Source organism: Haliotis asinina, chromosome 2 (assembly GCF_037392515.1).
Source record: "Haliotis asinina isolate JCU_RB_2024 chromosome 2, JCU_Hal_asi_v2, whole genome shotgun sequence".
Taxonomy (NCBI): Eukaryota; Metazoa; Mollusca; class Gastropoda; order Lepetellida; family Haliotidae; genus Haliotis; species Haliotis asinina.
In genome coordinates, this window is record NC_090281.1 from 83,951,784 (window position 1) to 83,975,907 (window position 24,124).

The window sequence follows — 24,124 nt, forward strand, 5'->3', positions numbered from 1 at the left end:
AAGTGAATTCATTGGCATGATGAGAAGAACACACCTATTACAGACTGTATTTATCAGGTTATAAACAGAAATGTCTTTACTGTGTAAACTTGAAAATACATGCTCATCTGTTTAACAAACATAATTTGCAAACATCCCAAATGCATGTCCCTACAGAAATACTGAATGCGACTACACCTCAGTAGGTGAGAAGATCAAAGTTGTCCAGTCAACTTTAATTTAGGTTCAGCCACCATTATATCAAATACTGACATAAATTCTGATATATAGGAACAGCAAGGTAAACGGAATCCTTATCATGAAGGGGCAATGTATCAATTAATCATGATGACTCAGCCTATCCTTAAAAATGTGATCACTTATCAGGACCTCCTTTAAATACAACATGGCTGACTTCCAACTCACAAGTAAGGTAGGACTATCAGTTCTGGATTGTAGGATTTGATGGCAGTGGCAGCATCTCCTGTGCAGAAAACAGTGGCAAGGTCTCCTCCCTAGGAGTGAAACAAATTAAAAATATAATGAATGAACTGACAGTGTACAGTTTGCTTCTTGTCACCACTGGGGCAGTGGGGTGGCCCCATGGCTGAAGTGTTCACTTGTAATGCCAAACACCCAGATTCTACAACCAACATGGCCACAATGTATAAAGGTCATTTCTGATGTCCTCACTAAAAATTGATGGAATATTGCTTTTTTCAAAAGCTAAGAACCATACTCACTCACTCTTATCAGCACTGAGTGAAAATTGCTCATTTGAACACAATTTGGAGGCCACTCGCCCATTCAAAGATAGCTGTCCTTGAGCATCATTTTGCATTATTTACACTGGGAAGACAACTGTCAACATTTGGGGAGGTTGCAGAGATTAACCCCTTTCGTACCAGAGAGAGTCAAACCCCTGCCATAGTAGCGTAAGTGAGTGAGTGAGTGAGTGAGTTTAGTTTTACGCCGCACTCAGCAATATTCCAGCTATATGGCGGCGGTCTGTAAATAATCGAGTATGGACCAGACAATGCAGTGATCAACAACATGAGCATCGATCTGCGCAATTGGGAACCGATGACATGTGTCAACCAAGTCAGCGAGCCTGACCACCCGATCCCGTTAGTCGCCTCTTACGACAAGCTGAGTCGCCTTTTATGGCAAGCATGGGTTGCTGAAGGCCTATTCTACCCCGGGACCTTCACGGGTCTAGTAGCGTAAGTAATAATATACTGGATACTCAGATTCCAACTTGTAACATCTTCTATGACAGTGTGCAATGAAGCCCTCGGCTTAAGGAACTAGAGTGCCACAACTAGACTTTGGAACCTTTCTGCAAACAAGGTGCCTTTACTGGTTTGCATGAACAGACTCCAGGTCATAATGTCTTAATACTTCCAAAGCCAGACAGGGCCATGAATTCCAGGAACGCTTGAGACACTAGGCTAATGAGACAGGAACCATGTACATTGAGAACCCCACCATATGAGATTTAGTGAGTGAGTTTAGTTTTACACCATTTCTAGCAATATTCAAGCAATATCTCTGCAGGGACACCAGAAATGAACTCCACACATTGCACTGATGTCGGGAAACAAAGGGGTTTTCCACACTGCAAACAAATGCTTCAGCCACTAGGCCACTGTCACCCAAACTCCACCCCAGTTGGTGCAAGTAACAAAGCAGACAAACCTGTTACATTTAATGATCCTGCAGGATTAAATCCTACAGGAGACAACCCAAATACAGCAGATGAACTGCATTGAAAAGTCCTGCTGCACCAGGTCCTTCACAAAAGGCAGTCAACAATTTGACAGATAAAAGCAACAGGGAGGCAACTTTGAATGGGTGATTTCCAAGATGGTTTCTGTGAGTGCTTCTCAAACTGTTATGGAAATCAATACGTTATCAGAAACCGACTGCATATTGCCACAGAAGGATGGTTCTAAATTATATTTTCAGAGTGATAACATTAATTAAACAGTTATCTACTTCATCTTTTTAGGGGTAATAAACTACCAATGCTACAACAGTACTGAGTCTCTTCCTAGAAAACTTTTGACATTTTAGGAAATATTACTAACATTTCCATTTGATTAAAGCCAAAAATACGAGTGGTAAAATAGAATGGTATAGTTTCTTTAAACCCATATTTTCTCTTAAAACTGCGCCACAAGGGTAACAGATTGATTCCTACAAAACTGGAAGGCTTGAAAAGGAAAAACACAAGTGTCGCAATGTGCAATAACTGGCATGAAACCAAGTTTGAATGAAAAACATTGTAATGCAAAGCTGCCTTTAAACAAAGCTCCCAGCAGCATGAATATTCCACTCACCACTCTCAGTGAAGAGATTGCAGCATAATATGGGGCTCCAGTGTATCTGAAACAAACGGAACCCAAACTTAAGCATGGACAGGTCATTTATTGCAGGGCAAGTGGGCCAGTGGATTTTCATGCAGTAATGAACAGAAAACAGCACTCCCTCAATCCAGGGTACAATTTTTTATGATCCTGTCTGTGAGATTGTGCATTCAAAAACCCTTCAAGAAAAAAATTGGAAAAGAATTGTACATGTTCACAGTTTAAAGTAGAATGTTACATTTCTTATGGTGAACAGTAGACATAGTGAAGCAATGTGATTGTGCAGGTGTCATACAGGCTTGATTTATGTACCTGTCTCCATGACATAGAATATATATGTACATAATATCAATAACTGCAATATACTATCAAAAGCATGTAGGTTGAAATTAGAACGATTTGCTGATCAGAGAGCCAGCTGGTGGATGTGATGAGATGTTGGCTCAGCAACATGTACAACAATGGTTTCCATTACTACAGTTGTGAGGTGTTTTCAGTAATAACAATAATAATAAACACTTTAATTCCATACCAAGGAAACAGATCAGTTTTTCAACTCATAGACTGAAGACAAAGAAGAAATGCACAGTGTAAGATATAATTTTAAAAAAATGACCACCTGTGATAAAAATTGGAAACAATTTACATTAGTTCTCACTATCAATACAGATAATATCAATCAATGAATAGAAATAAATATTGATTACGTATCAATAAATACCTATTGTAGTAATGTGGTGTAAATATAAACATGTAAAAACAATAGGAAAAAGTGGGACAGGATCAGGTTTGATTCCTCTCATCATGTTTATGGGTACAATATGGGATGCTCAGTTCTCTTGTCCCTCATCATGACATCGCTTCGATATTGCTAGAACTGGTGTAAACTGGCTCATTCATTAACTTGTGCCTATATATTACATCCACTTACTCCCGACAGCCGCCAACGACACCAACTCGGCCAGCCTGTCCCTTGTGCCTGTTATAGGAGAGCGGAGGGATGACAGCCTTCACCATCTGCTGCAGCTCTCCTAGACTTGGATGACTTGACATGTTGTGTGCTCCAAGATAACCTGACAAAAACACAACAGACTTGTTAGCAAGGTAGTACACTGCACAACAAACTGTCATAATGTAATGGAGGAACAGACAAAAGCACTGCACATGCAAATTTCCGTTTGCAGTCCATTGCTAATGTATGATAGCCATTGTCTTGGTTATTTTGATTCCATGTAAGAAAATAGAATGAATTTATACAGTACCTGCACTCCATCAAAATGTCCTTATTGGACACACATACACACATTAAAAGTCAGTACATTGTCAAATGTTTTGTGGGACGGATTGGATTAGCAGTGTCTCAAACTGAGAATTTGAAGATAATGATTAGCAGTGTCTTAAACTGAGAATTTGAAGATAATGATTAGCAGTGTCTTAAACTGAGAATTTGAAGATAATGATTAGCAGTGTCTCAAACTGAGAATTTGAAGATAATGATTAGCAGTGTCTCAAACTGAGAATTTGAAGATAATGATTAGCAGTGTCTTAAACTGAGAATTTGAAGATAATGATTAGCAGTGTCTCAAACTGAGAATTTGAAGATAATGATTAGCAGTGTCTCAAACTGAGAATTTGAAGATAATGATTAGCAGTGTCTCAAACTGAGAATTTGAAGATAATGATTAGCAGTGTCTTAAACTGAGAATTTGAAGATAATGTCCTGAATCATGATCGAGGCATTACAAATATGGTTGGGGGTCCATCACTCATAACTGTTTTGTAGTATCATAATGAATCTGCATAGTTCCCTGGTGCAGTATATACTAATTATACACATGATAAACTTTATCATGGTTATGTACACTAAAGGTAAACTGTTCCAAAGATTAGATGATGCATTAGAGAAAGCAAGATCATCCATGGTTGTATTGCTGTAAGGTTGAGTCAGTATGTGCTTGTCAGGACAGCAAAATGAATGATGTAGTCCTTCAGATAAAGTTATGAGTGAAAAAGCAAATGTTGTATTGAATATGATGTTTGACTGACAGCCAGTGGAGGGATTATGAGACATGAAAACTATAATCTGTACAACAAGTATGATTAATAACCCAAGCTACTGCAATAGGTCAATTTGTATTTGACAAAGTATTGCACTGTTGAAAAGCTGAAACAGGGAGAGTCAATGTGGCAAGTGCTGACACCACAAGTGTTTGCAAAAGAGGTTTGATTGAGTCAGTCAGGAGGTAACAACATTTTGTATGTGATGTCAGCAGAACAACAGTAGCCAACCTGAGACAGTAACTGGAAAGAGTTCCACCCATACCCCACGCTGTTTACACAGTAAAAGGGAGTCCTTCCCCATAGCAATCTTCTAACACTGAAATAACAACACTGGTTGACTTTTATACCTGCTCTAGTTCAATGAATGTGTATTTAGGGTGAGGCATGCATGTCAGTTTGTAATTCTGTTTTTTGATATGGTCGGGGGATACGGGCGGAACTCTTACCCAGTGACTAAAGCAACAAATGTGTCTGACACACACACACAGGTGTCTACAGAACAGCTCTGTTCAATGACTAAGCAGAATGTACATGAACGATATGAACATCAATTAATCATCAACATCAACATCTCTAATTTGTACGCGATTTGGGGAAACGACCTATTGTTACGTATACACCATCTCCATGTGAACATAACGCACCCAGTAGTCAGTGTACACTCTGACAGTGATCCTCGAATATTGACGATCTCACGCGATGATAACTGAAGAATCAGGTGTTTTCAGCGTTAATTTTAGTTGACACACACTACCGATACATTTGTTTACCTGATCGGAGTATCCGACCCCTCCCGAAGATGTGCGACAATGTGACTGACAATGTAAACATTTTTAAAAGCTTAAAAACCGATGCTAATGTGCGAATTCAATGTGGTCACGGTGACACGAATTTCGCGCACTTGCCAACTTCCGGTTTGGGTTATTCTAAAACTGCTTCCGAAAATATAGTACGATTTAGATATCCGTGAAACTTTACTTCTGCTATAACTTCTTTTCACGTGTCATCATAATGATAATTTTAAACGAATGTCGTTCCTATACTAACTTATGTTCACAACAACAGACAGAAGCAGGCCTTACGTTGTGATATTTTGATCGGAATAGATAATTTAAGGTGCGCACGTAAAATATACTCTGTTATCCCAGCAATCTGTGCACAGAAAACGTTCAAAATCTGGAACGCAGTCCCAATAACTACAAGGCCTACAACTTATACGACTAAATTCATTTTCTTTTTTTTATTTTTAATCTCTCGTTTACCATCTGTCTGACCACGTAATCTATATTTTCTCTCAGTCTTTCACTTTCACATTTGTCACTATTGGAGTGTGGTAACAATCTGCCAAGTACATGACTTTAGCTCTATCCTGTTAGTCACTTATTTTGACAAACCCCGGAAACTGTTTTAGGCTATCAGGTGCATATTCTAACCCAGAATCACAACAGGTAACTGTCTTCACGTCATGAAGCATTTATATCCATGTAAACTACACCCAAGATTCAGAAATACTATATGACGTAACATGACTTACCGATTCTCTATCAGCTCTCCTATGGCGGACGATACTGTTATAAGCACAATGAAGCTCAACACTGTATATCATTAACATCAATCGTATAAACGTGTTTATAATACAAAACAGCTATTCTTCACGAACCTGATTCGTACGTGCTTAGAAACTGTGCAACACGAAGCGTTTTGCGACATACGTGCGATTTCAGCTGACCAGATAACAACGAGAAAAGAATAATAATATGAATCCTTGAATTTCGCTAAGCTGGACACCAGTGTTTGTTCAAATCGCTAACAGAGTTCATACATATCATGTCTATTGAACAGGTAGGTCTTGTGATGCTCCTTGAAACAAGTAAGAGTTGGAGTTGATTTCAGATCAAATGGAAGAGCGTTCCATTCAACGGCAGCATTATATGAGAATGCTCTTGCGCCAAATGTCTTGAGCCTGATATTGGGAACCTTTCGTAGCATTTGATCACTGGCGCGGAGAGTTCATAAAGGGACATAGTCTTCCACCACATCACACAGATAACAAGGAACTGTATCATTGATACACTGATATGAGTGGATGAGGATGTAATGGTGTATCCGTTACGATGTTTCAAAGCCACATACATATTATAGTGTGTCTTTTCTGTACAATCGTGCTTCCTGGTCTTGTGGCTGCTCTTTTGTGCTGGCTTTCGTGGGTAATATGTGATGACAAAGAGTTGACTGTAAAAGAAGATAAAAGCAACACAGCAGGATGAAGAGATTATGGTTGGATGGATGGAGTTGTCTGTCTATAATACCTAACATTATGAACAATGTATGAAAGAGGGTATGGTTGTTTCTATATGTGCATCTATGTGTGTGTGTCTGTGTGTGTGTGTGAGAGAGAGAGAGAGAGAGAGAAGGCGACAGACGGTTAAAGAGACAGACAGTGGGATTATTCCTTAGTTGAAACTATATTTCGGTAGATCACCGGGAATCAGTCAGAACAAGAGAACTTGTCCATCAAATCTGATGTAATTAACAAAAGAGGATGTATGCAGTGTCAGTACAACTTCAAAGACAGTATAATATAAACACCCAATGATTGCAGCAAGATGGACACTGATGGTAATAGTCACCTCACGGTGGCTCACCGCAATGATAGTCTAAATGTCAAAATATGTCTCGTATCCAGGGGAAAGAATGATCTCCACACAACATCCGGTCTCCTTGTAGCTTGAAATGTAATGTCAAAGGCTCCGATGTACATACGAACGATTCTCGGTTATCTCAGCTGAAAGATGTTAAGGTACAAGTTTCGTGGTCAGTTCAGAACTTTATATGCCGTTACATCCTTTGTGCAATAATGTAGTCAAATCATGGAAAGCCGGTCTTAAAGAAGGTTGAACTGTGCTGGTATCCTGTTTTCAGTTTCATAGAGTGAACGACAATAACGGAGACGTTAAGATTGAGGTTATAGCCTCATTTAGAGGTTACGCAGAACCAAATGTGTTCATATTGACCTTTCACCCGTCGGGTACAACTGGTTTTTAGAACCAACCCTCTTCATGTCGGGATCGGATTGTCTGGCTCGCTGACTTAGTTGATCCATGTCGTCATGTGGTGCTCATGATGCATGTCACTGGACTGACTGGTCGATTTCACAGTCATATACCTCTTTTTCCTCTAAGAGGTGCCGGGTATGCTGTTCTAATCAATGGGTTCTCCCTGATCCTGCTGATCCTGGCCTCTTTAAGACATAACTTCCTGTTCCCGACATAGCACGGGTTGATGGATATTATGTAATCGTCGAAGCTGCATTCATGGGGGTTCATGTCACTCTGAGGGGTTGCAAGTGATTTCTCACATTCATCTGGAATACGTTGGTATCAGCAGCAATCGAATGACTTCAAGCACTGTCGGCATTATACATGTAGTTGCAACACATATTATAGGACATGACTTCGCCCGCATCGTGCACGGAAATCCACGTGATAGTTGTTCTCTACTTAACCATTAAATCATTCTTCATTGATAGATTATAGTATTGTAACAGCTGGACATCGCAACCATGGTGAGTCCAACGTGTATGGATGTAAATCTGACGGTGTTTGTAAATGTCTGCTTCTAAGAACATGGCCAATCTTGAAAAATGTAAATGCAAAAAATCTGTAAATAACAAAGTGCACCACTTGAGGTCCTGTTTGATATACATACCACTTTTTGTGGGAAAATATGGAACAGTTTTTAGTTATGCTGCGGAAACGGAATGTTTACGGCCGGTAGATGCTTTGACTATATGACCCGGTGTTATATGTCGGGGAATAAAAATCTGTTGTCCTGATAATCACGCGGTGAAGAACATCAGGCAGGATGTTGGGACATAGAATACACTCGGTCTAGGCAGTAAAAACAAACCTCTCCCGCTACTGGCCCCTTACGAAAACCACAAAATGATGGAAACCAATGGTAAGCCGGATCTTATTTACATGTATATTCTTTCAAAAGTTCCAGCGACGGCGACTGTGACGATGCAGTAAAGAAATATGTATCTTTCGGTGTTTTTCTCATATTTGCAGTGTCACATTATTATTACAAAACCGACGCAGTTTTACTCCACTTTGAGCGTAATTCAGTCATATTAAACCAAATCTGACCTTCGTACTTTACGAAAAAGCCTTAGTGGTCTAGCAGCTAATAAGGAACATGCTTGAAGGTCTTTGCTTCAGTCCTCGCACACATCACACCACGGGACGGTTTGCCTGCTGTATACCGTACAGTATACAGCTCTTCTTATAGCCGTATTTTGAGCAAAATCAATGAAATCTAGTAAATCACAGCCCACGCGGACGCTGATTGACAGAAAAAAATGTATATGAAATATAAATCGACATTTCTCGAAGTGTCAATAGCATGAATGACACTCAACGCACGTCAGTGGCGCTATGTCCAACTGTTGGATGCGTTTTGACATTGCGCTTTACAGACAAATCCTTTCTTGGATGGAATGCTTGATGTCAACACTTTCTCATACGTCATTGTTCTAATACATGGTTATTAAATCTGTATTTCATGATTCCTACAACTGTATAAGAGAATGATATAGATAAATTACAGAATCAAAAATCCTCTTCAAATGAATCAAAGTAATACTATTTTATGGTATGACAGTATCTTGCATGTGTGTAGGATGACGACTGCCACTGGCATCTTAATGTCTTTCGTGAAACTACACTCTAGGCTACCACTAAGGTTTTGATATGCCCCCCAGGACAATCGAGATGTTTTTCACCACGCATCACGGAATGCTTGGTGACGTTGTGTCAAGGTCGTTCGTTTCACATTTCCAATAGCAACAGTGATAAAATGTGTCAAATAACTGCGCAGTACTGCAGGCACACGGTTAGTTATCTAATTCTTTATGTACTAAATATGATCCAAGGGGAGCTCTGAACAATTTCCAAGAGCTGAAGTCGCGAAACATTCTAGACTTGAGTAGGATTCCTTTTGAAAATATGGTCTCTTTGGTCTGAGAGAGAGAGACTGCGGAATACCATTGAGGTTGATATCGTAACAAAATCCATTCAGCATCGATGGCATATAACGACACTGTTTGAGATGATAAGAACGAATGTGCAAATGTATGATTAGGCATCTATATTTTATATACGGGGCATACATGGGTGTTGCTGCTTCACACTTGTTATCTCTTATTTCAAAATACTTGTTTATCTGGGGACCCTCCTACAAAGCGGTTTTTAGTGTTAAGAACACCGTAGGTCCAATGATTTAGAAGAGGTCTCTGACAACCCATGCTTGTCATATAAGGCGACTATAGGGGTCAATAACAGGAGTGTTTGGTCCAGAATCGATTATGTACATCTGGCATAATTGTGACAGCGACGTTCAAACAAACAAATTTGCTTAACGGTTGCCGCCTCTCAGGTGGGTGTAAATGGTTTCTGCTCTGACATTACTTGCAGCGTATCTGGTATGAATTTGACATGCATCTGAAAAGTGATCAGTAAGCAAAACAAAGTCGTACGACAGTATACCAATGTTACAGTTTGATTGATAAATTTGTACAAAAGAGAACCGCTAAGGTACATTTGAAATGTGTGTCTCCACTGGAGGCATGGTTAAGTGACAGGTGATAATATGGAAGGGAAATTCCTCCTAACTAATTAGATAATAATGAGCCACGTTATATCCCGTTCGTCCAGACCATAAAGGTTTATTCTTATCAAAACAGTTATCTATATCTCCTTCATTTACTTGACGTATGCTTGTCGTTTTGTTCTGTTTTCAGTAACATTACACCATTTGCCGATGATCGTAAATAAGTGAGCCTGAAACAGGTCAAAATGATACGATGACATGTTTCAAACAAGTAAGAGAACCTGACCATCTGCTCCCTTTAGTATAATTTGGGTTTGCTCAAGAGCAATTCTATTCCGGATTCTCATATGTGTTCTTTATCCATCTTCAATGTCGTAATCTTTAGGTCAAGGTTGGAAGCGTTTCATTTAGGCTCACAAGCAGTGCGATTCACGGCAAAAGTTATATTAAGTCACCGTCTCTCTTTGTCTTAATATATCATCTTTAGAATTTCTCTTTCCCATGAAAGTGAATTGCTTTGAGGGCTATATTAATTGACACTAAAACATCTGCAAGTTTCATGTGTTTGTCACGACGTGGGAACAACAATTCATTTATCAAGTTTATTCACATAAGCACATGCAGCTTTGAGGTTTTAAGCAATTATTTAATATATATACAGGGTTAGGTTTCGTCGACCCTCTCCGATGATAAGGTGTAACCGTGCTGAAGACCAATTCTAACCCGGATATTCAGGGCTCAACTCATTAATGCATAGCTTGACACTGCAAGCTGTTAAACCTGCAGACTTCGATGACTTAACATGAAATACAAGATTACAAAGGAAGGGAATTCGACATTATATGCATTTCGATAAACCCGACAGTAATTACATAAGGGTTTGTAAACTCTCCGTAAAGGCGCACACAAACAAGCACAAACGCACACATAACCGTCACAAGAGAAGTGAAACTAATCTGGAACACGACGCATGACTACACTTCCCCCTTCCATGACCTAAAACCAGGAAAAAGTCCAACTCGCTCACTCCCTAATGTCATGTGAATGTGGCTGTGTTTCAGCTTGTTCCATCGAAATCTCATGCCACAAGTCACTGGTAAGGGAATTTGAGCCCATAACAGGAGGCGAACGCCCTGCTGGTCCTGTTTCCTGTTGGGCCCCACAAGCCACCCCTTGTTCTTCATTCGCTGATGCATCTGGTGTTTCCTGTTGCACACCACAAGCCGCCCCGTGTTCCTCATCCACGGATGGATCTGATGTTTCCTGCTCTAAAACTGGAGGTCTGTTCTTTCTAAGTGCTGTGTCCAGTTTCCTCCAGAGTTCAGCCTGTCCGTACTCATCTTCTGTCCACGGGAGACACACGACCCTATTCCACATGTTCTGGAGAAAGAAGGGAAGTCTATGAATTGGAATATCGTCCTTGATGATGACGAATATCTTATGACTAAGTTTTTCCAGAGACCTCAACGCCACCATCTGAAACTCGAATTCACAGTAAGAAGACTGAAGGTAACTCTCAGTGATAACGAACAAAGATGCTCGACTGGCATGCAGTTTTTCCACAATCTCGGTTCTTATCAGACTCCCTGGGAGAAAATCGCGGTCATAGAAGGCAAGCTTGAAACCGAGTTCTGTTTCAAGCTTCGCGAGAAGGGTCATTATTAGCCATTCAGTTTCATGGTGACTATAGCAAACAAACAAATCGTACTTTACACCTTCAGTTGGTTCAATTAGAGGGACATACACGCCCCATTTCATTTTCATTTTGAGCCACATGTAGTTCAGAGTCCATCGATTTTTGTAACAAAGGGACACCAGAAACACTCCTACGATGAGTGGAGCAGAGATACATATGACGATTATCTTCAACAACGGCTCCATACAAGTCAGTTCCAAATCTCTCAACGCGCTGTAACGTAACGGTGTATTTAAGACGGAGCCATTGGGCATCTTGCAATCATAGCCACGATCGTTGTCAAGGATGACCTTGGTTGAAAGTATCCATTTGAGAAAATCTAGGTCACTGCAAGCACAGGACAAGATATTGCCTCTGAGGCGTAATTTGATGGGCCTTTTCGTAGCCAAAAATTCAAGTTGATTCCTCACTATAGGTCCAATAGCTTTGATGTTGTTGTAGGAAAAATCAATTTCAGTGAGGGCCGATAGATTTAACCATGCCATTGGAATGGATGTAAAATTGTTTCGTGATAGGTTTATAACAGAGAGATGTTGGTTATTTGTGAAAAGGGCATCAGGAAGGGTCACCAGATTGTTCTGTGACATGGAAACGGATCGTAGATTCGTTAGAGGAGCAAATAGTGTATTATGCTTTACGTCCTTAAAACCAACATCTAGATGTGAATTATCAAGTCTCAGCTCTTTGAGGCTTATGAAGGTTCCAAAAAGTTTCATATTTATCCTGAAGCAGTTTGACCGAGACATGTTCAGATAATAGAGGGACTCCAGTCCTACAATTTGACTTGTACAGTCGAAAGGGTTATTGGAAATATCCAGGATTCTCAGACTTTTGGCTCCAACGATTTTAAAAGTTCCGCCAATTTGAAACGATCCAGTGTAGGACTTACTGAAGTTGGCAAAATATAATGAATTTGGAATCACTATCGTCTGTTCATTGTACATGCAACTTTTGTTGGAACAGAATCGTTTGTGTCCCTTACTCACAGAGTATGATTTAGATTTATTTCTTTGAGATGAAAAATCCAGATGATAAAGATTCTTAACCGTACTAAGAGCTGCAAGAAGGGCCATGGTGCTCCGAGAACTTGTCAGAGCGTTACTGTGAAGAGACAGCGTTCTCAAACAGGGCGCTAAGATGTTGCTTATAAACACAGGATCCATATAAACTATACTATCGTTAGATAAATCAAGGTCCACAATGCAAGGTAAATGAGAGTAAGTGGACAATGTTATACTAGTATTAATTTGTTTGATACTTTCTAATCTTAAATAATTCAGTTGGTGTTTTAAAACTGCACTAAATACTATACCTATATTCAAATTACTGTTGTGGCTAAAATCAATGTACAGAAGTTTGGTAAAGTTCAAGAGGGAGCCGTTTTGAATTGTTTGCAAATTACAGTATGACATATTCAAAGCTATAAGTGGCCCTACAATATTCCGAAAGGTGTCATTATAAAGAGCAGTTGTGTAGCACGAATTCCCATTTTGCCCAAAAGCCAGATACTGTAGAGATGCCAGCATCTTGAAACCAGACCCAAGTGCGAGGTTTTCATAGCCATCCAGAGTGAGGTTCTTAAGCAGTTTTAAGCTTGATAAAGCTTTATCCGGATACTCGGCCTTATTACTTGGTGATGAGTCCATGTTACCGTGCAGGTAAAGGGTAATGAGATGTGATATTGGTCTGAAAACGAGCTTTGGGAAGAACTCTACTGAAGACAGGTAGTTGTGACTTAGATCAAGGACCAGTAATGAGGACGTATTCACGAAAGCACCTACATCAAGACTGCTTATTGCGTTGTGGCTCAACACCAGAATTTGAATTTCATGGTGGGGCACAGGGAAAGAATAATTTGTGATGCTACTGATACTGTTGTGGCTGAGATCAAGGGTCTGGCAACTGGGAAAAGGGGGAACTGATCGCAGACCTTTATGGCTCATTTTGCAAACGTTTGATGCAGCACTGATCCCAGCAGTTGGATAAGTAGTGTTCAATAGCGTAGAAGTTCTAAAGCCATGCGTTTGGTGAACTGGCTTCCTCCTGTTTGCATTCTTCCTGGGTATTGCTCGATGGGCGCTATCTTGCCTAACTTCAGAGGATACCTCAGCAGTACCAGGTAGGTAGACTGAACTTGAAGTCATACCCAGTTTCTCAAATGGAGGTTGTTCATTGTATTTATTTCTTTGGTTTGGGGCGTTATCGTTTGACTCTATCCTTGATTTTTTCACTCTGTTCCTTGTCAAGTCTGACGACGAATAGAATCCATTAACATCATGTTCTGTCGACCGTTTGTTCTCCTTTGTCCACGCTTTTATGACATTCCTCACATGCGTTCGTTGTGGAACATTGTAAAGGTTGCTGTTTTCGGTTCTCCCTTCAGGTCGTTGTGTCAGAGCACCGTTGCTTGAAAGCGTTGCGGAGGTTATTGTTAAGACTGGCACCAACAGCCACAAAGATGCCATATTAGTCCAGACAGATTGAACCTGCGAAACGAAGAAGTGGAGATGGTGAGTGGATGGGCGAGTGAGTGAGTGAGTATTATACATACAGTAAGTAGATTTAATCCATTTAATTGGGACAATCATCCATTATGTATGGTGTAACTCATCACTGCAAGAGGTGGCCACACCCGAGTCTGCATTGGTGATCGAATACTGGATAATGCATCCCAGTATCATTCATGTGATCATAGATCACGAACTGCGTCGTTTCTTCTTGTCCATTAGATACTGTTGCTGAATGATTGATTTTGGCAATAAGACATTTAAAGTTACCTTATAAGTTACCTTAGTTTTGTTTTAGACCAGAAAAATGTTTGGTGGCGTTTCTTTTGGGCGCTTGTTTAGAAAAATTGACTCAACAATTTAACTTGATCTTTGTAATATTAGTGCTATTTTTATTCTTTATATGTAGGCATATGCTGGAGTGAGTGAGTGTTTGGATGCTGGCAGCATCCACTGGTGGAGTGGCTAGGATAGGGGACAGTTTGTATGACACCTATACAGCATGGTGCTTGTATTCATTTGGATATCTGGTTACAGGTTTTCCTGGTGGTGTGCTTTGAGACATCCTGGATAGATTCATCACTCAGACTCACTGTGTGAAACCAGACCAATATGATTGCAAAGTAGCATAAAATAGAGCAGTGTCACTGTCATAGTGTCTAATTTCAGGACAGCCGTTGTCCAAATATTTATAAAAACCCAAAACTATGTAGCCAAGCCACATGAGACTTATTTGTTATCATTTATCTTCATTCTTAACCTTTATCACTACCGCAGTGTACATTGTCTTGTCATCAAACACCCTGTCCCTCTCCCGCACGTCCATTAATTGGCGTATGTAACATTTATGGCCCATATTGGTCATCCTCCTTGGCTGTGTCTGTCATCAGGTGAACTGTACAGGGAAGTATGTACAGTGTGTGTGTGTGTGTGTGTGTGTGTGTGTGTGTGTGTGTGTGTGTGTGTGTGTGTGTGTGTGAAATGATGAGTCCAGATATTTCTTTTGGTAAAAACACCTTAAAGTTTACATTTCCACAAGATCTGAGGTCTATCAATCGGCGTACAGCGCTAATATGTGTGCAAAATGATATTCTCCGATCGCTAAACAGACAGGAAGTTGTTCTACTTGTGCTGCTTGATCTGTTGCCAGCATTTGACTCTATAAACCACAACATTCTTCTTTCTAGGTTACAACACACGTTCGGTGTCGACAAGCTTGCTCTCTCATGGCTGAGGAGTTACCTTGCGGGCAGGTCAATGTGTGTAAATGCTGATGGATCATCCTCGTCTTTTAAACCTATCCTACATAGTGTACCTCAGGGATCCGTGCCTGTACCGGCTCTATTTTCAATGTACATTCAACCCCTGGCATCCATTGTAAGAAAGCACCTGCTATTGTTCCATGGGTACGTTGATGATCAACAGCTCTACCTCTCCATAAAACCAGTCAGCCTCTCCACCGGTGTAACCAGACTGGAACGTTGTATCACAGAGATACAGGAATGGATGCTGTGTAACTCACTCAAGCTGAATGGCAGTCAAGACAGATTTCATTGTGACTGAGACTAAACAGCAGCTGTCCAAACTACCATCCATCAACTTAGAGGTCGACAAAGTCACGATAGTCTGCCCAAGTCAAGAACCTTGGTGTTATCTTCGACCATCTTATGTCTAGCAAGGAGCAATCTCTCAACATCGCCCGCTCAGCAAACTATCATCTCGTCGGCATAGGAAGAATCCGTAAATACATTGACTCTGATACAACAAAAACTCTCATCAACTCCTTTGTTACTTCTCGATTGGATTATTGCAATGCCCTGTTATCCAGTACTACTGTCATCTCCAATCTCCAGCGCATCCAGAACAAGGCAACCAGAGTTATCTCCCGGTGGAGAACCCGGGCACCCTCCTGATCTGCGCCAAGAGATCAGGAGGTACCAAACCAAGGGCACCGAGAACAATGGGGAGCCTGACGACAGTGTACTTGGGATGCAAGCGAGACATTCAAAGGCGAGGTCCGCATATTTATCATGCTTTTCCTGAATCTTGCCAATCACATTGCTGTCAAAAGGGACAGAAAATTCAATGATATAAATAATTTCATTAGTTTTATAAAAAAGGACAAGATCAGGTTTGTTGGCTGGAATTCGTCCCAGGCTGTATATTGGCCTATTCCAGAGAAGTTTGAAAGCATCATTTTCCAGGACGCCCTGGACATGTTCAGGGTCGTACCATGGATGGACCTCGGGGTCAAAGCCACAGGCATGGCGGAGACGATAGTAAAAGCAGCGAGCCATTCCATCATGTCCTTTAAGATATGCTGTTTGTGCCAAGGAAGGGCATCCACTGACAAGGTGTTGGACAGTCTCTGTGAATTCATTGCAAAGACGACATTTCATATTGATATTTTCTTTAAGAATAACATTCTGGCGATTGCGAGTGGGAAGTGACTGGTGCTGAGCAGCAAAATGGAAGCCTTCAGTTTCACATCTGAGACCAGCCGACTTCATCCAGGCGAAGGAGTCAGTTGGATTGCTGTTCTGTTCCACACACTGCATGTACACTCTGTGCAATGGCTTCTCAGACAGCTTCTCCACAAAGGACCGACTCTGAGCAGACTTGGTGAAGGACTTCACCTGGTTTACTCCCATCGCTGTACCGTCCAGCAGCACATCGCCATGAGCAAAATCAACTTCAAATTTCAGATTGTGTCCAACAACCTTGGCACGCTTAAAATAGCTGTGGAATTCCTTGCTTTCATCATGAGTCTTGACGTGCATCACCAGAGGATCATCCGATAAATATATATATGTGCAAAAGTGCACAATAGAATTCTATCATGAAGAGCCTCCACATTAATCAAACCCCGACCTCCAGAATTGATTGGCATGTATAAACAATTAAGAGAGGAACGAGGGTGGTGCGCTCTGTTATCAGACATGATCTTTCTGGTCAGGCGGTCAAGACCCTGGATGTCTTTGATTACACGATGCCATTTAGAAAGTGGTCAAATGCAACATATGTCATATTTGGGATTTCACTTTCTTAGTAAAGTACAAATTCCCATCCGGGATTCGAACCCGCAACCCTCAGAGTCAGGCACCTAATCGCCAGCACACTAAGAAAGTGAAATCCCAAATATGACATATGTTGCAATTTACACTCATTGTTTCTCTTTTCCCATTTTTTCTTTCTTTCAGTCCATATTTTTATTTTTGCCTTAAGGGAATCGACAATTTGGAAAAGTACTTTTTCTTTTGTTGTTTTGTACTGTAATTTTAATTTTCTCCAAATTGCCTTCTGTCGCTTAGACATGGGATTCCCTGATGATCTTAATTTCAGGCACAGCTCTATCCAGGAAATATATTTTCTAGTTTCTCTTAATTTTACTTGAAACCGGTTTTTCTTGGTTTATTGTTTTTAGTATTAGAAGACTTTTCTTTGGAAACTGTGTGAAGCTCCTCCAAGGCTCGAGCGGCAGCATAGACACAACAATTTACTTCATGTAATGAACAGTCCGCAGAAAGTTTCATAGAAATAATATCATTTAATAAACCAATTTCAGTTTTGGGAAAAGATTGACTGGTTTGCTTGATTGCCCTCCGTTTTTCCAAAGGTAAAACACATATTTCATCATAAATAGAGTGAAACAAAATATACACAGGGTTTTCTGAAATTTCAGCAATTGAGGAAGAGGAAGAGTGTGGGTCCGAAATTTCGGGGCCAATTGGCTCTACGCCGGAAGAGTTTGTTTCGGGAAGAGGAAAGAGGTTCACGCGGACGTCCATAAGAAGTTTGGGATCTGCTGCCACTTGAGCATCCTGCTCATGCAAAGGTTCCTGACGGGCACCAGTTGTGGGTTGAACTGGCTCACGGGGCATAAGATGTTTCAGCCGCCTGAGTTGATCTCGGAGATTTTACTCCGTCGGGTAAGCATACATGGGCATGGCATTGCCCCAATGCAGCTTCAGCGACTTGCCATTGATGCGTGGATTATCAGGCCATCCTGTCGCCATCGCACACTCTAGTAGTGTGGATTTGAGATGGTTTGACCAAGATATTCTTGGTCGGGTTCTGTGCCTTCCCCTGGGGCAAGTCCCATCTCCAGTATGGTTTGTGGCATTACCGGAGGAAGGCTGACTGGGCTGCGGAAGTGAAAGATTGAATTCTTCTTGTCTATTTGTAACCCAGTGAGAAAACCAGCTTCGGGGGGTCAGCCCTAACTGGGTGATGTACGTTTGGTTCAGGGAATAAAATTCCACTATCTAGGCCCACCACGGAGAGGCCTACATCATCAGGCCCATAAATTAATTGTTATTAAATTAATTATTATTATTAGGACTTAGTATCTCCTAATTAGTACATAGTATCTCCTAATTAAGACATAGTATCTCCTAATTAGGACATAGGATCTCCTAATTAGGACTTAGTATCCCAAATTAGGACTTAGTAGAGTTTAGAAGTTTGTATTGGATTGGAGCGAGATGGTTGCCTTCGTTGTCTCAACCTTGATTGGAACAGCGTTTTTAATTGGAATTGGTTTTCATTTGTCTGCGCCATCATTGTATTGGGATTCTGGAGAGGCATTTAGAAGTCGCTGAATATAATAAGACGAATATACTGATGGCAACTTCTTTTTATTGTCTAACACGACGTTTGCCTCTTCTTCAGGTGTTAGAGACAGGAGTACGAGACATATTATATATACCAGTACTTACAGGAACATGACAAGTGCATGTATATACAAACAAATCACAGAGGACAGATCAAATGCAGTTATGAAAACAATCAATCAATTGTGTACAATCAATGAGGTGGATGAAATAGACGTAATATAAACAATGACGATGGGGAGATCAGAGTGATATACAGCTGACATCAGGGTTGGTTTTTGTCAGCATCTCCCATGGTAGCACTACCATCATCAACCGTGGAACTTACAACCAAAAGATAGTTGTCAACCTTAGTTCCAAAACCCTGTCACCAGCCAAGAGCTCCCTTCTGTCGAAGGGTCTACAATTCATCCCAACCTGCAGAATCACCCCATCAGATGAATTTATCACTAGCGTTGAGAGTGGCCTTCAACAACTAGCTACCAATGGTAGTATTGAATACCCGAGACATCAGATAGCTGATATGATTAGAAAACCCACTAGACAACGCAGCAACCTCTCCTCCAAAGAACGAAAATCCATCAAAGAACTCCGTGAAGACAAAACCATAACCATTACCGAGGCAGACAAAGGCAAAGCAGCAGCAGTTATGGACACCCCAGACTTCCTGAACTTGGTCAACACCAGCCTGAGTGACAGTTAAACCTACAAAATCCCCTCTCTCCTCCCCCCCCCCTCCCGTCTCTCCAAGGATCCCACAGCAAAGTTAGAACGACAACGCAAGAAAACCCTGAAGACCCTCCACAACAATAGGGAAATAAGTGACTCTCTGTCCAATAAGCTAAATCCGATCAATAGTAAAGCTCCCTATGCTCGTGCCACTTTTAACTAACTGTTAACTAAGTCTGTTAGAACCCTGTTACAGCAAGAATTCTTGTTTGCTTACGTGGATCAGTATTCTACAATACTGCACAATTTCCCAGCAAATTCCTTGCTCCCTTGGGCAAAGTCCTTCATCAGTGACTCGTCAGCTACTTTTTAAGTTGATTTATTTACCAACATACCTCTCCACGAAGCCTCGGCGTCCTACGTGCCAGGTTAAACAATTGTATGGACTCTTTGGATACAAAATTTAGCATAGACAGTATTATCAACTTGGTATCCAGCTGTTTCCACACCTCTTATTTCACATGGCAGAACAAAGTTTATCAACAAATTCATGGACTCCCCATGGACGGCTCTCCTCTCTCTGCACTCATCACTGAAGTTTACATGACCAGTTTTGAAGAATCCCCATTATCCTTATCAACATTCCAGCCTCTACGTTGGTACAGGAAGGTAGATGATGTGTTTGCCATAGAGACCGAACAACAACAGCCCTTGCCTTTCCTCGATGTTTCCCTCCATACCTGACAATATGACCACATCAGTCTGCAGAAAGCCAACTCACACCGACCAATACATCCAATACCTGTCACCACCCCCAGATTATCAACTCTAACGAGAAGAGTTAAGTCCATCTGTGACCCAGTTCAACTAGCTACATGCCGAGACAAACTCAGCAAAACTAAAAACTTGACACTCGTTATTTTTCAAATAGTATTTTGAAATTTTACTTGAGCGAGTTCTTGTTGTGATCATGGTTAAATGCATTGTCAAGGGCTTTCGTCACAAATTAATTCTACTGGTCGGGCCTACACAACAAGGGGAGATCACTGCACGCTAAAATCACGTTTCCACGTGCCACAAGTCACGTGACCTATTGATACACGTGCATTTGATCTCACATGGTTTTAAGGTTACTTACGGTTACTCGTATTCGTTAATTTGCAATGCCACGACTGTCAAACATTTAGCGTGAACGTGCCATTGGCATGCTGAATACGGGAACGTCCGTCACTGATGTTGAGAGGGTTATAGGATGTAGTCGACACGTGTCCATCAAAATGGCACCACAGCTCCAGACACATGTAAATCAAAATGGCACCACAGCTGACCGCCCCCGTCCTGGTCGACCACGTGTGACGTCACACGCAGAAGACCGACAGATTGTCTTACGTCATTTGCGTAATCGGTTTGTCACTGCCTCATCCACTGGGAATATTTTGTTTGGAGGTCGAGTGACTGCAAAAACGATTCGAAATCGCCTTCGCTCTACCCGTCTTCATGCCCGGCGACCAATTCTAACCCGTTTCCATCGACGCCAACGTCTTCTCTGGGCACGACGGCACCTGAGAGGGACCCAGCGAGATTGGAATAGGGTTGTGTTTAGTGATGAATCAAGGTTCACATTAACCTTTGCTGATGGAATGGTTAGAGTTTGGACAAGACGAGAAGAACGCAATGCCCAGTGTTGCGAACACGAAGTGGGTCGATTTGGGGGCGGTAGCGTTATGATTTGGGGTGCTATCGACGGTCATGCTCGATCCCGACTCATTCTCATCCAGGGAAACCTTAATGCGGCAGCATACAGGGATCAGGTGCTCGTTCCAGAGCTTTTGCCATTCGTGGCAGATCATGGCCCAGGTCTGACTTTCCAACAGGATAACGCCAGACCTCATACGGCCAATTTCACAACGAATTTCCTCAGGAACGCTGGCATCAATATCATGGAGTGGCCCTCAAGATCTCCCGACCTCAACCCCATTGAGCATGTGTGGGATGTGTATAATTCAGGTATTCGTCAAGTAAGGAACCCTCCACAGACCTTGGAGGAGCTTGGTGCCATGTTGGTACAAATATGGCGGCGCATTCCCCAAGCTGTGTTCAAACGCATCATCCAATCCATGAGCAGACGACGTATCGCAGTTGTGAACGCCTATGCAGAACACATCCGATATTGGCATGAATTCATTAAGTTGTGACTCATAGTTTTTTTATCATGGACATTGGAGTCGCATTTCCGGTGGAACCGATTCCATGACAAACATGATCTGTATGCTATAGCATCTTTAATGACAAGAGAATTGAATACATTCGTTATTTCAAACCCATTTTTCAAAATGGTCAAATTATTGAGTTTGAAATGAGTGTCAACCTTTTATTTTTGCTGAGTATAGATCATATCGTCCATAATCCTAAATGGCTATTCCTTCCAAAAACCTTGTAGGGCAGACCATAGCTAAAACCCTGAACCAGCAAAACCAACGACCGTCCAGAAATCAAGCATCCCCAGTCAGAATCAGGATTCCCCACCAACGCCAGACTAGTCATCACATCAGCCGGCTTCTCAGGAAAACTACAAGCATAGATGTTTCATTTAATACGGACAACACTTTGAAGATCATCCTTAAGGCACATGGACGAGGTACAAGCAACCAAACTATACAAAACCCCTCAGGCTGCATATACCAACTAGACTGCCATTGTGGCAGCAGCTACGTTGGAGAAACGTAACGCCCATTTGATATACATCTCAAAGAACACAAAACATCACTTGGAAAGGCCGAAAACAAATCTGCCCTTTCAGAGCACATCAAAACCACCTCCACCCATTCCACTGACTGGCAACAGACTAGCATCCTGGCTACCAACGTTCACGATTGGCGCAAATGAAAACTAATTGAGGCCATCAACATCATGAGATTAACCCTAGAGATTAATAGAGATCAAGTTGTATATCTCCCCAGTACCTGGAACATCACAAAAGCCACCCTGATGTCATTTGATCAGCTGTATATCACTCTGTTGTGTTTACATCTCCCCATCATCATTGTTTATATTACGTCTGTTTCATCTACCTCAATGATTGTATACACATGCACACCTCAGGCTTCCTGTATATGACTCTGCTGTGTACACACCTGTTAACTGGCTTCACTTAATCCCTCTTATCATTGTTTCATAACTGCATTTGATTTGTAATTTGTTTGTATATACATGCACTTGTCATGTTCCTGTAAGTAGTGGTATATATAATATGTCTCGTACTCCTGTCTCTATCACCTGTAGAAGAGGCAAACGTCGTGTTAGACAATAAAAAGAAGTTGCCATCAGTATATTCGTCTTATTATATTCAGCGACTTCTAAATGCCTCTCCAGAATCTCAATACAGTGATGGCGCAGACAAATGAAAACCAATTCCAATTAAAAACGCTGTTCCAATCAAGGTTGAGACAACGAAGGCAACCATCTCGCTCCAATCCAGTACAAACCTCTAAACACTAATAAGTCCTAATTAGGAGATACTAAGTCCTAATTAGGAGATACTATGTCCTAATTAGGAGATACTATGTCTTAATTAGGAGATACTATGTACTAATTAGGAGATACTAAGTCCTAAGTAGGAGATACTATGTCCTAATTAGGAGATACTATGTCTTAATTAGGAGATATCAAGTCCTAACTGGGAGATACTAAGTCCTAATTGGGAGATATGAAGTCCTAATTAGGAGGTAATAAGTACTAATTAGTAAATATTAAGTCCTAATTAGGAAAAAATAAAAACAATTCAGGCTGTGGCACTAGGACGTTTTCGTAGACTTATTATTAACATTTATAAAATTTTCATGGATTCCTTTTCTTAAGCCGTAGAAAATAGATGAATTTCGTCCTTTTTTCTTAGTCAAAATAATCTTATTGAAAATACACTTAGACCATGTCTGCAACGCACAATTCAATGTGAATCTCCTATGGTGTAAGAAGTAAAACCCGTTTGGAATGTCTGCCTGTCGTGTTATGACTTTTTTGTGGCGTTACGCACTACTTACTCACTCCATTGCGAACTTGTTGGTTCTGGGTGATACAATACACTTGTGATTTGTGAGATTTGTGAATGAAAAGCTTACTAGTATCTCATGTGGCCCCTTTCGTTGAGTGTGGAAGATGGCACATGCAGCATTATCTTTTGGAACTTACAAAATAAATGTGTAAAACTTCTTGGGAAATCTTATCGTAATTTGGAGAAAAAGTTAAGATACTAATTCTTACGTACCTTCTAAAGTGTTGTGGATTAAATGGAGGAGGGATTGTTGCTAGAGATCCCCACAGAGTTCACCCAGGTCCGACGTGTGTTCACTCAGGATGATAATGGTGATTTTACTGAATAGCTGAACACCCTCCTCTTCTCTAAGTATCCGGGTAGGCAGAATGTAGGTGAATAACTAACCTTTCCAGGGACCATCCCACCATCGCTACAATTTATATTTTACGCCTGTTGAATTTCTTGGCCATCTTCAACATCAGTATGATTTGGTGATTACCTGGTTGGAGCGTGCAGTGAATGTATGTTTCACTGGGCACTACTATAGGCAAACAGTTAGACGCAGAAATACAGTTACCTGAGTCTTT

General features: G+C 41.1%; 1 protein-coding gene across 1 annotated transcript; it reads right to left on the reverse strand.

Annotated features, from left to right (window-relative positions):
• Window positions 1–10,677: 10,677 nt before the first annotated feature.
• LOC137274459 (toll-like receptor 4) lies at window positions 10,678–23,877 on the reverse strand. The gene is made up of 2 exons (XM_067807654.1): window positions 23,769–23,877; window positions 10,678–14,201 (listed from the first exon to the last, which is right to left on the reverse strand). The coding sequence occupies exon 2, from the start codon at window positions 14,178–14,180 to the stop codon at window positions 11,043–11,045; it is 3,138 nt and encodes a 1,045-aa protein (XP_067663755.1). The 5' UTR covers window positions 14,181–14,201; window positions 23,769–23,877; the 3' UTR covers window positions 10,678–11,042.
• Window positions 23,878–24,124: the final 247 nt, after the last annotated feature.

What these genes read in the sequence shown, in the direction of transcription:
- LOC137274459 (XM_067807654.1), bottom strand. Translation starts at nt 14,180, where the DNA reads ATGGCATCTTTGTGGCTGTTGGTGCCAGTCTTAACAATAACCTCCGCA.